The sequence below is a fragment of the Sus scrofa genome, chromosome 2 (assembly GCF_000003025.6).
Source record: "Sus scrofa isolate TJ Tabasco breed Duroc chromosome 2, Sscrofa11.1, whole genome shotgun sequence".
Classification (NCBI taxonomy): Eukaryota; Metazoa; Chordata; class Mammalia; order Artiodactyla; family Suidae; genus Sus; species Sus scrofa.
Window position 1 is genome coordinate 27204430 of NC_010444.4, and position 18569 is coordinate 27222998.

Here is an 18569-nt window from a genome sequence, read left to right on the forward strand (position 1 = left end):
CACGTCGTAGCAGCAGTTCTTGAAATACAGGTATTAAAACCTTCTAGTGAGGCAGATATTAACAGAGCCTCTAAATCCCCTTCCAGTTCTGATTGACATCAGCCTAGGAGAGGCAAGGCCCACTGACATAAATGAGTCAAAGACCAGGCACATATCGGAGAAATGATTTAACAAATCTAACTGCATTTCCCCCCAGTTGTGGATGGGGATGCTTAGTTCCCAGCGTCCGTGGTGCAGTTAGAGGAGAAATGTATATGATAGAGCTGTAGATTCAGTCTGAGAGAGATGGGTGTTGGGTGTTAATTCAGCCACTATTTACAGGCATGTTGCCTAGGTCCTGCAAGTATAAACCATGTCCCTAGAGCCTGGCAGAGCCTCTGATGATGGTGCCAAGCAAGCATTACTAATGGCCTTTCAAATAAGAACACATTCAGAGGAGCCTAAAACAGAAACTGTTGCTTGGTAAAGGGTGACTCCAACCAAATCTTCCAAGAGGGTGGGAAGGCTCTGCCCAGCAGAGAGAGACCCTTTAACAGTCCAGTGACTCTGAGGGAGTCCACTTTTACTGGAGTGATGCTGATAGAGGTTTTGGTTCTGGTCTGGTAGTGGTTTTGTAAGGTTGTTATGCAAATGAGATAATTCATGTAAAGTACTTGGCTCACTGCAGGACATGTAGCGAGTGATTAAGTGGTAGCAGTTATTAATAAATTACTATCTGCACTTCCCAAGCTGTTAGGCTTCCCTATTAATGTTCTGGTAGCTTTAATGCTTTCCCAGTTCCAATGCTGATTGCTGTTGTATAAAGCAGTAACTTATCCTATTCAAAAGCATTCTTTTTTAGTTTTTTGCTTTTTAGGCTGCACCTGTGGCATATGGAGGTTCCCAGTCTAGGAGTCAATCAGAGGGGCAGCTGCTGGCCTATGCCACAGCAATGTGGGATCCAAGCCACATCTGTGACCTACACTGCAGCTTTTTGCAATGCCAGATCCTTAACCCACTGAGCAAGGCCAGGAATTGAACCTGTGTCCTCATGGGTGCTAGTCAGATTCATTTCTGCTGAGCCACATGGGGAACTCCAGTCCCTCATTTTTACATGATCAAATAATATTCTTTTGAATGGATATACCATTTTGTTTATCCATTCTCCAGTTAGTGGATATCTGGTGATATATACTAAGCAGGGTGTGTATTTTTTTACCTAGGCATCTCTACTTCCACAGGATAAATTCTAAGAAGTAAAACTAAGGGTTTAGAGACAGGTACAGAGTTTTTTTCACCTTGATTGCTCACCCTTGTGTGTGTGTTTCCCCCACAGTGCCACCCAAAACTTACTACCAGTGTTGGAGGTTCGATGAATGCAATTTTGATTTCATTTCGAGAAACCTAGCGGAGAAGAAGCTGAAGTACAACTGCTGCCGGAAGGACCTGTGTAACAAGAGTGATGCCACGATTTCATCAGGGAAAACCGCTCTGCTGGTGATCCTGCTGCTGGTAGCAACCTGGCACTTTTGTCTCTAACTGTACACCAGGAGAGTTTCTCCTCAACTTCCTCTGTCTCTCTGTTCCTATTTCCCGTGCTGCGGTGTTCCAAAGGCTGTGTATGCTCCAGCTTCTTCCTGTTGGGAAGGACTAAACCTAGCTTGAGCACTTTGGATTAGAGAGAGAAACTCTGAGCGACTTTGAAGACCAGGCCTATTGGCAGAGAAGACCTGTCAGAGGGGAAACGTTTTAAGAGTGAAGCACAGGTGATTTGAGCGAGGCTTATGCTTCTTCCTCTGCTCTTGGCAGGACCAGCTTTGCGGTAACCATTCGAATAGATTCCACAATCCTTAGAGCTATCCCTCTGCTTCCTTGGATGTAGTTAATAGGATCGGTATTTTTTTGGTGGGGGGTGGGGGTGGGGCAGGGGGCTTCTTTTCAACAGTCTCTTTCACAAGGAGTGGTTTATTTTCACTTTTCATGGCTCCTGTGTTGCCCAGGCAGGCATGATGGTAGTTCCAGGTATAGGCTGTCAGGGATGATGAGATTCCAGATGTGCAGTGATGGCCGTGACTGCTGTCTTCTCAACCAGTCGGGATCTGGCTGGGAAGGAGACAAGCTTTCCAAATGGCAGGCCTGTCTTTAGAAAGGTACCAGTGGCTGAAATCTGTGTTTTCCTCTATCGCTAAATTTTAAGTTGGTGTTGCTGTCTTTCCCTAGAAAAACTCAATAGCCTAAATTTAATGGTATGTTAAAACAGTCCCTCCTGCTCCCTGCCTTTTTTATTGGAGTGGTAGGATATTTTGGCTTTGTCATACATCCACAGTTAAAGACTAAACATTTGAACGGTCTCCGCTACGTACATTTGACTTGCGGTTATTAAGTGTGCTTATTTTAAATGTTCCTGGTAGGAAAACTCTGTGTATACATAACATATAAATGGAACGGGAGGAGCCTTTGGGAAATGTCATCATGAGCGTAACAGCAACAGGTCTACAGGGATGTATTTCACCTGCTGACATCCATCCAGCCTGCTGAGTCAGCATAGATGGTGTCAGATACATGTGTAAGGGCTCTTAGCATCAACACAAAGGTTGAGGTTTTTCAGAACCATTAGGAGTTTCCTTAAAGCCTGATACACCTTTGCAGGAGGGCATAGTTTTTGCCTTTTTCTTGTGGGCATCAATGAATAGTTTTCAAGATCCAGTAGACTTAATGACATTTGTATGCTTACAATCTTAGCTGTATACTAATATCATAGCCTGACTTTTGCAGATGAAGGTAGAATTTCTGGATTAACATTAAAAAAACAACAAAAAAAAAAACCTTGATTCTGTGATCTGTAGGACAAACCGATATGAATCCTGCCTTTCTGAAAATTAAATTTCAAATGCATGAGTGTGGTGATTGCCCCCAAAGGATAACAGCACCTGCAGCCTAACCCATGGTAGCAACGGAAAGAAGAGGTCTCGCTCGTGCTCTACCAGCTCTCTACTGTTGACGCCACTACCCAAACACCGACAGAGGCTTCCTCATCAAAACCCAGCAGTACCTTGGTGCCCTGCGTTCCCTATTAGTTCAGTGCCTTTCCTTATATCATATTTTTTTTTTTTCTATTTAGGCCTCACCCAGAGCATATGGAAGTTCCCTGGATGGGGTTGAATCAGAGCAACAGCTGTCAGCCTACACCACGGCCACAGCAATGTGGCAGCCAAGCAACATCCATGCGACTTACACCATGGCTCACAGCGATGCTGGCTCCTTAACCCCCCGAGCGCGGCCTGCATCCTCAAGGATACTAGGCAGTTTGGTTCCCACTGAGCCACAAAGGGAACTCCTCCTGATGTCATCTTTACTCTTGTGCTCAAAAACCAAACACTAGGTGTGACTCTCTTCTCAATAAGCACTTTTTTCTGCCCAAGGATGTACTGACCATGCTCACAGCTAAGCGGCTCACTTCATACAGCACCTTTTGGTTTTAAGGAACAAAAAACCAGTTTTGACTCAAGCAGAAAATGGATCTTGGGGAAGCTCCCTCTGCCCTTTGTAGTTGCTTGAACTAGTTGGAAAGAGTTTCTCGTCTTTGCAATCAGACATCCCTGACCAAGACGAAAAGATGGCTACTAGCGAGAAGTGTTAACAGACCCCATTCAAGGCTTCGTGCTGCTGACCCTATGAATAACTTATGCCTTTAGGTCTTTGTTCTTAAGCTTAAGTCATTTACCAGCACTGCAACTGTTTTCCAAGCAGGAAGATGGGGTAAAGCAAAGCAGGACAAGATAGTTTTCAGCAAAGAGGCTAAGAAAATACTGTAGAAACATGTCTCGTGACAACTTGCTAACGAAACCACCTTCCTCTGAGCCATAGGAAGCAGTTCAACCTACACTAAAGATTGGAATGGAATGGCATGTGTCTAGGCTGTGAATGAAGTAGTTTTGTGACTTTTAAAAGTAGGTTTATAGTGCAACTCCACAGCAACAGAACTTTTCTCCAAGGCCGTACATCTCTCGCATGTGTTTAGAGGGGCCTTTTTCATGCCTCTGTCCCAGACTAGCTCTGAGCACATACCTCCCCACTCTGAGCCTCGGTATCATCCTCATTTGCAACAGTGGGACCGAGTGTAATGGACATTTGCATTTTAGCCCCCCCAGCATCTGTTCCTCCTCCCCTCTGGTAATGGAAGCATAGTTATTTTTTGGGGAGTTACTTCCACCCTTTAAGGGCACTCTTGGCAGAACTGTTCAGCAAGGTGGCCTGCCCTCCACTAGCCAAAAGGCAGGCCTGTTCTCTCCCGGAATTTAAGTTTTGTGGGGTGTTTTTTTTTTTTTTTTTTTTTTTTTTTGGTCTTTTTGCCTTTTCTAGGGCCGTTCCCACGGCATATGGAGGTTCCCAGGCTAGGGGTCTAATTGGAGCTGTAGCCACCAGCCTACACCACAGCCACAGCCACACGGGATCCGAGCTGCGTCTGCCAGCTACACATACAGCTCACAGCAATGCCGGATCCTTAACCCACTGAGTGAGGCCAGGGATCGAACCCACAACCTCATGGTTCCTAGTCGGATTCGTTAACCACTGAGCCACAACGGGAACTCCCTGGAATTTAAGTCTTGTATGGACTTGAGAAATCCAGTACATAGAAAAGCCCAGGTATTCTAGGAATTTTTCCCCCGCAGCTGTGGGGAAAGGGACATTACAGGGTACCTGATGAATCGGGGACCATTCCTATTACCACATGGACCTAAAACATGTAGGTTGTCATGCTAATGAGAATGGTCTTTCTAGAAGCATCTGCCTTCCTCCAGGGGTCAAGTGCCAGCCTCGGCCAGCCTAGATATTGGGAAAGACAAAGTCTGTGGAACAGCCTTTGGCTACTGAATATTCTACAGCAAAATCCGGTCCTTCTGGGAGTAGAACTGGGTTTCATAACTTCATCTAATAGGCGGTACTCCGTCAGTTTGTGTGCTAGTGGAATCCTGCCCACATCAGCACATCTGCTCTGCCTTCAGACCCTGTTTAAGAGGGAGACGGGGCCAGAGCCAAGGGTCATGGGGAGGCTACCTCCCAGCATGGAGACATGAACGTCCTTGAGCCTTTTGGGTCTTGCACAATCCCCACCTCTTCCTAGACACTCCAGCTGAGGGTTACCTACTTCCCTCTCCTCCCACTGAGGACTCCAGTTTAAGATAAACACTAAAGGTCAGGTCCCTAGGGACAGGGGCTGTGTGGTGGTGGGCGTGGAACTATTGTGCAGGAGGCTTAACGTTGTGGCTTGTGGCAACACCGGATCCTTAATCCACTGAGTGAGGCCGAAAATTGAACCCGCATCTTCATGGACACTGTATCGGGTTTTTAACCCACTGAGCCATGATGCGTTCGCTCATTAGCTAACGAAGCCAAATTCTTCAGCTTTTAATTCCATGAGCTGTCTCCTAGCCCTCAATATCATAAATTCTCAATATCAACCTCTGTCGCTTGTGAACAGAAAATTCTGACAGACCTACCCTGTAAGCGTTACTGTCAGGATAACATGAAAATGCAGTTAAGTGGTCAGGGTACCATACCGTCATTTTACCCAAGGTTGCATGGCTAGTTCGTGCTGGTTGACGGGATTTAAACTCAGCTCTCATCTTCTAGGCCTCTGCACTCTCCATGCCAACTAATCTACCACTCAGGCTTCAGTTTATTTAAAAAAGAATTATACTTTGCAAATGCAGAGGAACACATCCACCAAGGGAAACGAGACTAAGGGCTGGGCTGCATTTTTTTTTTTTTTTTTTTTTGAAACTTTCTTGAACTAGTGGGCATTGGGGAGGGAGATGGGAATGCCTGGACCCTCCAGGTTCAGACCAACACAACGATGAATTGAAATGAGTAATAAAGAAGAGACTGTTCCATGCTTCCCAGAAGAGCTGGGCCCTTGAACTATGGTACAAACAACTTTCAGTTAGAGCCAGCCCCCTGCCAGGAAGGGGAAGGGAAGCCAGAGGCCAGGGAGGTGGCCCGGCTTGAGGCATGAATGAACTGACGGGAAGCTTGAGCGGAAGTGGTGCGAGGGCTGAGCTTGGGAGCCAGCCTGCCTGTCTGGAATACCAGTGCCCACACTCCCCAGCCATAGGACCTCAGGTAAGTGACTTAACCTATAAGCCTCAGTTTCCTCATCTGGAGAGTGGGAATAACACCACTTACTCCTGGGGTGGTTAGAGAAAGGAAATGAGTGAAGTAGCCTCTCTTTGTATGTTTATTACTGCTGTCTTCAGGCCCTGAGGCTTCTCGGTTATTGGAGCGGGTTTGGTTTTCTATGAGGGGACCCTTCCCCCACAATTCCACTGTCCTAGTCACTTCACCGGGGTTTGGTGGTGATTTAAGGAATCCAAGTGTCACTCAACACTAATCATAGCCACACCTTGTTGAGCCTCAGCTGACCTTTATCAGCAAAGGAGGACAGGTGTGTGTCTTTCTCAAGTGGTTCCAAATGCAAGCAGGGGGCAAGGGTGTTAGGAATTGAATCCCTCAAGCCCCAACAGGATAACACTTAATGGGGAAATTGAGGGGAGAGGCAGGTGATGCTTTAGACCCCAGGGAGGGAAAGGTTCTGTTTCAAATGGATGCAGGCCTGCCTGACTTCCTCAGCAACTTGAATTTCTTGGACCTTCGCAGAAATAATCTATAGGGTTTGGCCTTAACTGCCATGATTTGTTTTGACTCCATAGGGACTTCACCTCCAAACAGGGGTTAATCTCAGCGTTTGTTCATTGTGGCACCTGAGTTTCCTCATTGTCTGGTTAGAGGAAACCTCTTTTTTTAACCCCCTGTCTAACACAACTGTTCCAATTAAGCCATCCAGTATAAAATCTGCTTCAATTATCTGAGTTAAGAAAAAAAAAACCTGGAAGCTTTTCTCTTTGAATGGATATATACAAGTAAGAACATACAGTGCACCATTTAAAAAACATAATGCAAAATCTCCTTCTAGTCTAAGAATCTTTAATACATAGTAACAAGAGCTAACATTTACCGAGTAGGTCCTATGACCAGATACTTCAGCTGTCTCATTTAATCATGCCAATCCAAGTACGTACCATTACTATTCCCATCATATAGATGAAAAACAGGCTCAGAAAGGTTCACCCACCACAGTCAAGGACATAGTGGCTCCAGGGCTTGGAACCTCGGCTCTTCCCACTACTAGGGAAAACTTTTCCTCTACCCTCAGGCTCAGTAGCTGGGTCATGAAAAAGTAATAATAAGAGAAAGATTTATTAGGCATGCACATGGAGGCCTCACAGAAAAGAACTGAGGATTTCTAGGCATTTTCATTTCTAGGTAAATTGTCATAAGGTAACTATATAGGGGAAACTTAGGGAAGCTGAGGGTCATTTGGTAAGGTCTGTTACGCAGACTCAAGGCCGAGCATCTCCAGTGACAAGTCATTATCGCTGACATGGCATGGGAGCGGGCACGGGGGACGTTTTCACACAGGGTAATTTATCCTTTTTTTTTTTTTTTTTTTTTGTCTTTTTGCCATTTCTTGGGCCGCTCCCGCGGCATATGGTGGTTCCCAGGCTAGGGGTCCAATCGAGCTGTAGCCGCCGGCCTACACCACAGCCACAGCAACTTGGGATCTGAGCCGCGTCTGCGACCCACACCACTGCTCACAGCAGTGCCGGATCCTTAACCCACTGAGCAAGGCCTGGGATCGAACCCACAACCTCATGGTTCCTAGTTGGATTTGTTAACCACTGCGCCACGATGGGAACTTCTTTATCTTTAGAAAGAAAAATGTATGCTTTTAGGCAGAAACGAGAGGACAGAGAGAGTTCCTCCTCTGTCTGCTTTTTCTCAGTTGCCTTCAACTTAGAATCATCCTTATGCCAAAGCAGCATATTTTGGGAGCGGTATATTCTGATCATCAGTCCCCACAATATATAACACTGTTTCACAAGTGCCCAAATATTTGAGTCCTATTATATGCTCAGCATTATAGGATTGTCGGGCTGGATCCTTGATCTCAAGGAGCTTACAGCTACATATGGGAAGAAAAGCATCTCAGCTTCAGACAAGGCCCTCAGTGGGAATTGCCGCTCCTTGTATTTGCACAGTTTCTAAGTTTACAGATGCTTCCCACACACAGTCGTCTGCCATTTGATCATCACCAACAGCTCTATGAGGCAGCCTGTTTCTCTTATTTCCATTTTACAGAAAATCAGAAGTCAAGCAACTCGCCCCAAAATATCCACCCTGGACATATATAGCATTTGCTAGTGGAGCTGGTACTGACTCAGATCTGGATTGGCCACCAATCTAAACTGGCCCCCACCCATCTTTGTTCATTCACATCAATATCACTAGGCAGAGACGCTCAAGGAAACTTACATACCCTCAGTCTATGACTAATACAGGCTACTCATCTAAATCAGCTGGACACACGTCCCGTGGACAGTATGTTCAAGCCTAAAGAATAGATCAAGTGATAAGGGGCGTTTCCCAGGATTTCCTTTGCCTGTTCGCTCCTGATAATGTCCCGAAGAGAACTAAACGCATTTCACTGAGGACACCTACTTCAGATCTATTACAAATCCCTATCACGGGTACCTTTTTTTCCCCCCAGAATTACTCGCCACACTGGGAAATTTGGTAGAAATAAGAGTTGGTGCTAACAGCCATTTCCATCAACCCTCTCCCCCCGATGTAGAGACGGAAAAGTCAGACACTCATTTCGCCAGACTTTGCGATGAGGGGTGGTTAAGGGAAGGCTGCTCCCGCAGAGAGCAACTTTCTCGCGGTTTTTTTCCTCCCTATAAATGGAGAAACCTGAAAAAAGTTTCCTCTTGGCCTTCTGGCCAGCTCACGGTTTTCTACTTTGGCATGAAGTTATGGTAGGATGCGAGAGTAGCAGCCAGGGGTCCAATACAGCGGGAATGGGGCTTGTGGAATTAAGGGGCGGTAGGAGGAGTCGTGGGCTTGACCGGGCCGAGGTCTGGGGGACCCAAAGCTGCTGTTGTCGAGGGTGTAGGGCGGTCGCCCGGAAGGAAAGGGCGGCACAGCAGCGAGGCCCTGCCGCATTTCCCATTGCCGCCCCTGGGCCCTTCTCACTCCTGGGGCTCGGCTGGCCGGACTTTAGAACCCCGCCTATTTAGGGCGGGGCTGGGCGAAAGGGTGGGGCTGCGCTGCCTCAGGGCGTGGCCTGTGGAACCTCAGAACTCTGCTGACTCGGGGCCAGGGCGCGCGTCTCCCGGCACGGGGTTCCTCCCACGCAGCCTCCCATTCAAACGATGCCGAAGGGGCGGCGCGGCAGTCAGAGCCCCAGGATGAGCCAGCGGCCGGCTCCGCCCCTCTACTTCCCTTCCCTCTACGACCGCGGCATCTCCTCTTCCCCGCTCAGCGACTTCAACATCTGGAAGAAGCTCTTTGTGCCGCTGAAAGCGGGGGCGGGGCCAGCGGGCGGGGCGGCGGGGGCCCGGCCCCTGCCCCAGACCCCATTGGTCTCAGCACCTCCGCCGCCGCCACCACCACCGCCACCACCCGGCCTGGGTCCCCGCAGTGAGCGCTCCTGTCCCCCGCCCTGGCCCTCTGGCCTGGCCTCCATCCCCTACGAGCCTCTGCGCTTCTTCTACTCGCCACCGCCGGGGCCCGAGGTGGCTGCCTCGTCCTTGGCCCCTGGCCCCACGACACCCCGGCTTGCCTCTGCCTCCCACCCCGAGGAGTTGTGCGAGCTGGAGATCCGGATTAAGGAGCTGGAGCTGCTCACCATCACTGGAGACGGCTTCGACTCCCAGCGCTGTGCGTGACCCTCAGCCGAGCCCACCGTTAGCTGGCCTCATCTCCCTCCTTGGCTCCATGCCCCTCTGACCCCTTCACCAGCAGTGTGGCCTTGGGCACAGATTCCAGCCCCCAGGAGTCCCAGATCCCAACTCTATTTCCGCCCCCCCCGCCCCAGAACCCAGACACCCCTGTCATGGATTTCAACCGATTCCTTCCGCCATCACTAATCTGGGCTTGATGGACTCTTGGGCCAAATTTCAACCTCCCTCTCACCTGAGCCCTTTCATTAATGGGGACTCAGAGCTTCTAGACCTGGAAGTCCTTCTATCATCACAATCCCCAAGTTGAACGTTAAGCCTCCTGCACAATAGTTCCACGCCCACCACCACACAGCCCCTGTCCCTAGGGACCTGACCTTTAGTGTTTATCTTAAACTGGAGTCCTCAGTGGGAGGAGAGGGAAGTAGGTAACCCTCAGCTGGAGTGTCTAGGAGGAGGTGGGGATTGTGCAAGACCCAAAAGGCTCAAGGAAGTTCATGTCTCCATGCTGGGAGGTAGCCTCCCCATGACCCTTGGCTCTGGCCCCGTCTCCCTCTTAAACAGGGTCTGAAGGCAGAGCAGATGTGCTGATGTGGGCAGGATTCCACTAGCACACAAACTGACGGAGTACCGCCTATTAGATGAAGTTATGAAACCCAGTTCTACTCCCAGAAGGACCGGATTTTGCTGTAGAATATTCAGTAGCCAAAGGCTGTTCCACAGACTTTGTCTTTCCCAATATCTAGGCTGGCCGAGGCTGGCACTTGACCCCTGGAGGAAGGCAGATGCTTCTAGAAAGACCATTCTCATTAGCATGACAACCTACATGTTTTAGGTCCATGTGGTAATAGGAATGGTCCCCGATTCATCAGGTACCCTGTAATGTCCCTTTCCCCACAGCTGCGGGGGAAAAATTCCTAGAATACCTGGGCTTTTCTATGCACTGGATTTCTCAAGTCCATACTCGCTCTACTGAGACTGTCTGGGATGTTTGAATTTTTTCCCCCACCCATCTAGGGTCATAATGGATTTTGGCTTATGTAGGGAGCACCCAACTGCTTCCCAGAAGCTTGCTTTAGAAGTGTTAGGAGAAGCCCTTCTCTCTCCAACAGCTAAGTTTGTTTTGCTCTCCTGCAGATAAATTCTTGAAGGCGCTGAAAGATGAAAAGTTACAAGGACTGAAGACCAGGCCACCTGGAAAGAAGTCAGCCTCTCTCTCCTGAGGAGCTGTCCCCTCCCCTCAACCCCAGCCTAGGCAGCTGCCGCCTTAGGTGTTAGTGCTTAGATAATGTGTCCCATTTGTTGTCATTTCAAAGATCCTTATTTTCTGTTCTGTATTTACTGCTGTTCTCATTGCTCCCAGCACATATGCCACATACAGTGCCAATTTGCGTGGTTAACTTCATGGTCTCTCTGCCTATGTCGCTGCTGGGGGCGATCTGAAAGTTGCTGCCCAGCCAGTGACCAGGGGCTCCCAAGATGGGGTGAAGGGGACCCCCCAACACCACCAAGTCAGGGGGATTGGGAAAAGCCAAGGGCGACATATATTTTGTTCTGCCGTGTCCCTGCCCGGAAAGGCTCTTTTGAGGACTGGAACAAGGGGTAAGTTTTCATACTGCTTTAGTCCTTGGAAATGTTTAGTCTGTTGGGTTTGGGACCACAAAACTCTGATAACCTGATCTAAGCCACAGTCCTTCCTAGAAATTCACATATTGAAGAAATATGAGTTCTTATTATGTGCTAGGTACCCTCCTAGGCTCCTGGGATCAGGCACACAAATACAATATGGTATCATAGAAGAGGACACGCCAAGGGAAGAAACAACAAGTAGGGATGAGGATGGACCGGAGGGTGGGAGAAAAGCAGGGTAGCATTTTGAAGAGGGAACATTTAAACAAGGTTTGATGGCGGTGGAGGGTAATAGCCAAGTGGCATCTGGGGAAGGTTTCAGGCAGAAGAGCCAGTGCAGGGAGTTCCAGTCGTGGCGCAGTGGTTAATGAATCCGACTAGGAACCATGAGGTTGTGGGTTCGATCCCTGGCCTCGCCCAGTGGGTTAAGAATCCAGCGTTGCCGTGAGCTGTGGTGTAGGTTGCAGATGCGGCTCGGATCCCGTTTCTGTGGCTCTGGCGTAGGCCCACAGCTATAGCTCCAATTAGACCCCTAGCCTGGGACCCTCTATATGCCATGGGAGCGGCCCTAGAAAAGACCAAACAAAAAGAGCTGGTGCAAAGGCTGAAGGTGGGGGCTTGCGGAGATGTTTGAGGCTCAGCAGAGAGTCCAGGAGGCTGGAGCAGGAGTGGGGTATGGGAAGAGAGGAGTACAAAGAGGGTCCACTTGTATGGGACCTTACAAACCACAGTAAGGAATCTGGGCTTTTCGGAGTAAGATGGGAGGTAGAGTTTTCAGGTGAGGAGTGATAGGATCTGACTGAACAGAATAAGGCAGGCATTGGGAAAGCAGTCAGGAGGCTGTGGGAATTAATCACCCCACTAATCGAGAAGGGATGTTGCAGCCAGAACGGCACAGCCCCACCCACCCTTTCCCCTTTTCGGGGCCAGAGGCATCTATGGGGCCCCCCACCCCCCTGCCAGGTGCTGCCTCTGTGGGGAGAAGGAGCAATGGCTCAGCAGCCCAAGCACACGGAGGATAAACTATTTGATGAAGCCTCTTCCAACTATTAGATGTTCAGCATCTAGGCTTCCTTGTGCCCTCACTACGCCAGCAGCACAGACCACAGCCAAAGAACCTGTGACATTTGGGCTTCTTTCAAAGGAGAGTGAAAAAGTGCAACTGGGGGGCCAGGTGTCTTAAGAGACATGTGAGGAGGGGCTTAGGATGGGGGACACGGTCGGCCCTGACCAATAGTGCTGAGCGCTCCCGATGAGCCGCAGCGTTTCCTCTTAGATGTAGGAGCATGGATTTAGTATTGGTGATCCTGCCGAGAGCAGTTTTGTTGAGCGATAGGGGTTAACACCTGACTGGAGTAGGGTTTGTTTGGGGTTTTTTTTTTTGCCTTTTAGGGCCACACCCAGGGCATGTGGAGGCTCCCAGGCTAGAGGTTGAATTGGAGCTACAGCCACCGGCCTACCCCACAGCCACAGCAACGCCAGATCCAAGCCGCAGCTCATGGCAATGCCGGATCCTTAAACCATCAAGCAAGGCCAGCGATTAAACTTGTATCCTCATGGATATTATCCGGGTTTATTACCTCTGAGCCACAATGGGAACTCCCTGAACTCGAGTAGTTTTAAGAGCGAACCACTCCTTGGGAGGAGAGGAATTAGAAACAGGGTGTAGGGGAATTTTTAGAGAGCTTAGCTTCAAAAAAAATTGAGAACTGAGCAGGAGCTGGCAGAGCAAGCAGGAATAAGAGAAAGATTTTCTAAGAAGGGAGAAATGACCACACGTTTGTAGCCTAACAGAGAATGACCTAGTGGGGGAGGAAAATTGGCGAGATAAAAGAAATTCCTTTGCTGACGCACAGCAAGCCAAATGCCAAGATGCCAAAATTTGAAGCAAAGAGAGGACTTACTTGCAAGGCAGCCAGACGAGAAGACGAAAGAAGCCTTAAATCCATCCTTCTGCAGGCCAGGGGCTGGGGTATTTATGGGCTAATAATGATGTGGGGAGGCCGGAGGCGTGGCCAGCGCAGGTGGCGTGGGGGAAGGCTATTGGAAAAAGTGCGGTGCTTGCCCTGCACAGGTGTCACTCAGCTACAGCCTCTGCATGTTTGGAGGGGTGGGATTTGGGGCCATTTGACGTCAAAAGGTCACAGAGTGGACACCCACGCACCTGCAGTTAGAGGGTCGGTGGTTCTATCCAAATTTAACCCACTCAGCTCCGATTAGGCAGAGGGGACTCCAAGCTTCTGGAAAATAACTCAGGCAAACATCTCGTTTAGGCTTCGTGCTTCTTGGCAGATAGGTCTTAACTTGACCTTGATTAGTGAAGGCAGGTGAAATGGATTTAATCCAGGATTTCGGGGAGATTAGGAATTGCTGGAATGATATCCTTGCGAGGATGAGAGGGGTGGGATCTAGGTTACAGCAGAGGGATTGGCTTTAGATGGAAGCAGGGGTGGTTGATCTATTTTTAATTTTTTAATTTTAATGTTTGTTTCTTTAGGGCCATACCAATGGCACATGGAGGTTCCCAGGCTAGGGGTCCAATCGGAGCTGTAGCCTCTGGCCTATACCACAGCCACAGCCACGCCAGATCCAAGCTGCATCTGTGACCTACACCACAGCTCACGGCAATGCCGGAACCATAACCAGCTGAGCAAGGCCAGGGATCGAACCTGTGTCCTCATGGATACTAGTCAGATTCGTTTCCGCTGAGCCATGACGGGAAGTCCAGAGGTGGTTGATTTAAAATAACAGGAGATTTATGTGCAGCCACCTCCAGCTTGAGGACACCCTGGGCAGGGGGGGGGGGGGGGCGGGACCAGGTGGAGGCTGGGGAGCCACAGAGTCCAGGGAACAGGCCCACAGGTCCAGCTGCTGCTGCCCAGTCAGGAGTGTGGGCCCAGTGTTAGGCGAGAGCTCCCAGGTTCTAAATCTTAGCAACAAATTCCAGTGTTTTCAAAACCCAAAGCAGGCAAATAAAGTCTGGACAGTTCCCTGGAGTTTGCAAGCTCTGCTCTACGCATAGGAGCCCTCCTGCCCTGGGCATTCCAGGCCGTCTCCCCTCCCCAGGAAGAAGCCAGAGTCCCGTTGCCCCTGGATGGTTGTTACAAGAGAAGCTCCCTTGTTCTAGAAAACCAGGCTGGCAAGTCTAGTGGGGAGGGGCCAGAGACTCTTCATGAGAATAACTGGGGATGAAGCAGGTATCAGGAAAACCCAGCGCAGAGTTCAGGTGGAGACAGAGCTAGCTGATGGGGGCTTATTCCCCATTTCCCCCCCGAGTCGCAGTAGCTCCCACCCCAGCCCTGCCAGGCTCATTACCTAGGCCACTGTCAGGTGCATACCGGGGACCAAGGGAAGCAGTTGACAGGAATAATCTAATTCTTACCATCACCTTGTGAAATAGGAACCACTCTTGGTATGTTTTATAAATGAAGGAATAAGGACTCTGAAAGGGGACTTACCTCCGGAGGCAGAGCTAGAGAAAGGCGGAGCCAGGATTGCAATGCAGGCCTGTCAGGGTTCTCCAAGGCTCTCCTGCTGTGTAGGGCACGGGCACGGGCACAGGCACAGGGGAAGCCCTAGTGAGCCATCCAAAGGAAATCTCAGGCTCAATACAAGTAGGGCATAGTTTGGGGGTTGGCTGAGCTGTTTCCCGCCACTTCCCAAGTGAGAATGGGGTTGACAGTATTATGGTATCGTAGCCACGTTCCCAGGAAGGCCCGCACTCAGCTCTTTCCTCTATCCCTTCATCCCATGGCTTTGATCACACACAGGTCCTATTATCAGGACCGTGGGGGAGGCAGGTCATGTGATTGTCAGCCCCTCCAGAACAAGATGGAAGGGAAGAGACTGGTCCCCAAAGACAAGCATGCTTGGCAGATGAAAGCAATATAGGGATCCTGCTGAGCAAAGCCTGTACACAAGGAATCATCAATGCAGTGGCATGCTGCAGCCGGCTGAAAAGCCCGTGAGAGCCAACGGTTACAATTTCAGGAGTTTTATAAGCTGGTTGTTAAATAAAGCCATGATTAAACATTAAGGCCTACCAACTTACAATTAAACTGTATTTAAAACTAAGGTGATAAATATTAAAAATTCAGGAGTTCCCGTCGTGGCTCAGTGGTTAACGAATCCGACTAGGAACCATGAGGTTGCGGGTTCAATCCCTGGCCTTGCTCAGTGGGTTGAGGATCTGGCGTTGCCGTGAGCTGTTGTGGAGGCTGCAGACATGGCTCGGATCCTGCGTTGCTGTGGCTCTGGCGAAGGCCGGCAGCTGCAGTTCCGATCAGACCCCTAGCCTGGGAACCTCCATATGCTGTGGGTGCGGCCCTAGAAAATACAAAACAATAAATAAAATAAAAATTCAGCCCTCCCCAATTACTTTGCTCCATTTTACAATGACCTGGGCTCTTGCGTCTGGGCGGTGAAAATACTATATAGCAGGGTGCTGCTGTGCATCCTTCTGATAATGTCATGTTGCTATCTTGAGATTGGCCACAAGGAGAGGGCTGACATTACGGAAACTGGCATATATACCATCCGCGTTTTTTCTGTCCCCTCCGCACTCCCCTTCCCAACCTCCGCAAAGAGTCAGTTGTTAAACATTTACCAGCAACCACCAGATAAACAGGAAACAAAATTAATAGCTGAACGAAAGGGAAAGGCGCTTTGCAGCATTCAAAGTTGGGCTGATGGCATCACTGAAGCTCCCTGCTGCCTCCAGCTTGATTGCTCTCTGGGCTACAGACAAGAAGCCTGGTCGTGCCTGCTTTACCTTGTAACAGGTGCTCAGGGAGCCCCTGATTTTAAGATGGAGTAACCCTGCCCACTGGTGATACAGGGCCCAGGGAACCTTCTGGACCCTGACCCATCAGATTAGCTGCTTCTACAACATCAGGGAAGAGGGTGAGCAGGGGGAACAGCTTATTGGGGAGGGGGGTGCTGAAGTCCCTCTATTGCAGTGGTAACTGGTTTGAGCAGGTTGGAACAGAAACCTGATAGAGGGTGACACTGGCTCCTGCAGCAGATCAGTCTGTCCCCAGAGAAGCAGATTTCAAGTGTGATGGGAAAACCTCCCACTCCTTTCACCAAGTAACCTGTGCCCCACTCTTCGGCCAAAGCAGTCAGGCAGGATCCAGTACCTGCAGAGGCATGGCTTCTCGGAACAGGAGGAGAGATCTCCTCATTGCTTTAAAGAGTTTCCTCTCTCTGGAGGGGGACCTCGTGCTGCTGCCTCAGGCGTCCTGGCCTCTCCCTTTCAATGGCATCTTGGTTCCATCTCCAAGTAGATACGTGACCTTGGGAATGTTACTTAACCTCTCTGAGGCCAACTCCTCATCTGGAAAATGGAGACATTGCTCTCACAGGGTGGTGGGTGATGGGCACCCCTCTTGGTGCCCCCAAGGGCTTCAGTCATCACCCAGTCCTTCTATCCCATCCACACCAGAGCAGCAGCACATCCAAGTAAGAATCTGTGCAGTGACAGGAGGGAAAGTGACTGGAGAGGAATCCAGAAAATGCATCAATGACACAAAGCTGGAGAATCGTCCATTCTAAGAGCTCTTTTGATTGAGGGGAAAGAGAAGGCCATGCAAACTACTTTATTTAAATAGCAAGAGTGGGAGTTCTCGTCGTGGCTCAGTTGTTAACGAATCCGACTAGGAACCATGAGGTTGCGGGTTCGATCCCTAGCCTCGCTCAGTGGGTCAAGGACCTGGCGCTGCTGTGACCTGTCACAGATGTGGCTCGGATCCCGCGTGGCTGTGGCTGTGGTGTAGGCTGGCGGCTACAGCTCCGATTAGACCCCTAGCCTGGAAACCTCCATATGCCGCAAGAGCAGACATAGAAAAAGACAAAAAAAAAAAAAGCAAAAAACAAGAGCAGATGGGTGACAGTTGGGTTGTTGGGTTACAAACAATAGAAAATAATGCAGGAGTTCCCGTCGTGGCGCAGTGGTTAACGAATCCAACTAGGAACCATGAGGTTGCGGGTTCGGTCCCTGCCCTTGCTCAATGGGTTAACGATCCGGCGTTGCTGTGAGCTGTGGTGTGGGTCGCAGATGTGGCTCGGATCCCGTGTTGCTGTGGCTCTGGCGTAGGCCGGTGGCTACAGCTCCACTTTGACCCCTAGCCTGGGAACCTCCATATGCTGCGGGAGCGGCCCAAGAAATAGCAAAAAGACAAAAAAAAAAAAAAAAAAAAAGAAAGAAAAGAAAAGAAAATAATGCAAAAGAAATAAAGGAGGGCTCCCAGGCCTTTAAGAGGAACAGCCCCACAGCAACCGCATACCTCGGAGAACAGACGGATGGGCTCGGCTGGGCTCAGGTCCTCATCTGTCCATGTTGGGAACCGGTGGCCAGGGTCCTGTGACAGAAGCCCTAGAAGCGGGGAAGCAGCTGCAGATGCACCTCATGTCCTCTCACTGGCCTCATGCCAGTTGGCACCAGGGCCTGGAGGCCGCGAGGAGCCCAGATGGCTGCCCTGGCTCCACACACCTGCCCACACCTGCCTTTCTGGTCACCTTCTTCCTGGAGAGTCACATGGGTTCTCTGTTCACAGCAGTGCCCAAAGTGAACCCTTTCCTGGTTCTGATTCCTAGGAGAAGAATGAGTGTGGCTCACCAGCCGGCTTTGGCTACACAAGTTGGGGGAGAGGAGAGACAGAGCAGCAGAGGTCCTAAAGTCGGCTGATGATGCTACAGGAGCCTGAGGCAGGATCCCTCCAGAAGGAGGAATAAATGTTAGCTACGCTCTCTAATCCACTCCCAAACTCCCCCAAGATTATTACTCTCATCCTAGAGTTTTTTTCTTATTCTTTTTTTTTCTTTTTGCCTTTTCTGGGGCCACTCCCGCAGCATATGGAGGTTCCCAGGCTAGGGATCCAATCAGAGCTGTAGCTGCTGGCCTACGCCAGAGCCACAGCAACGTGGGATCCAAACCTCATCCGCAACATACACCACAGCTCACGGCAACGCCGGATCCTTAACCCACTGAGCAAGGCCTGGGATCGAACCTGCAACCTCATGGTTCCTAGTCAGATTCGTCAACCACTGAGCCACGATGGGAACTCCCAGAGTTTTTCTATGCCGTGCAAACATTCTGTAACTCTGAAAGCAGTGCACATAAACTAAGCTTTCATGCAGTAAATGACTCATTTACTCATCCAT

General features: G+C 49.7%; 2 protein-coding genes and 1 long non-coding RNA gene across 4 annotated transcripts in view; 2 read left to right on the forward strand and 1 right to left on the reverse strand.

Moving 5' to 3' along the window:
• The window catches only part of CD59 (CD59 molecule (CD59 blood group)), a 20717-nt gene extending 17843 nt beyond the window's left edge, over window positions 1–2874 (forward strand). The window contains exon 5 of one of the 2 annotated variants that reach the window (XM_005661031.3): window positions 1316–2874. In XM_005661031.3, the coding sequence (XP_005661088.1) occupies window positions 1316–1518 (203 nt within the window). In that variant the 3' untranslated portion in view covers window positions 1519–2874. 2 annotated transcript variants of the gene reach the window in all.
• The window catches only part of LOC106509385, a 19339-nt gene extending 5520 nt beyond the window's left edge, over window positions 1–13819 (reverse strand). The window contains exon 1 of the long non-coding RNA XR_002341529.1: window positions 13313–13819. This is a non-coding gene — a long non-coding RNA (uncharacterized LOC106509385). The remainder of the gene's footprint in view (window positions 1–13312) is intronic.
• On the forward strand, window positions 7708–11116 carry C2H11orf91 (chromosome 2 C11orf91 homolog). The gene is made up of 2 exons (XM_003122877.5): window positions 7708–9759; window positions 10917–11116. Exons 1-2 carry the CDS (start codon window positions 9252–9254, stop codon window positions 11000–11002), a joined length of 594 nt encoding a protein of 197 aa, XP_003122925.1. The 5' UTR covers window positions 7708–9251; the 3' UTR covers window positions 11003–11116.

Excerpts from the sequence above, each read along its gene's own strand:
- C2H11orf91 (XM_003122877.5), top strand. The coding sequence starts at position 9,252 with ATGCCGAAGGGGCGGCGCGGCAGTCAGAGCCCCAGGATGAGCCAGCGG. Across the intron at positions 9,760-10,916 it reads CGGCTTCGACTCCCAGCGCT|ATAAATTCTTGAAGGCGCTG; the intron begins GTGCGTGACCCT and ends GCTCTCCTGCAG.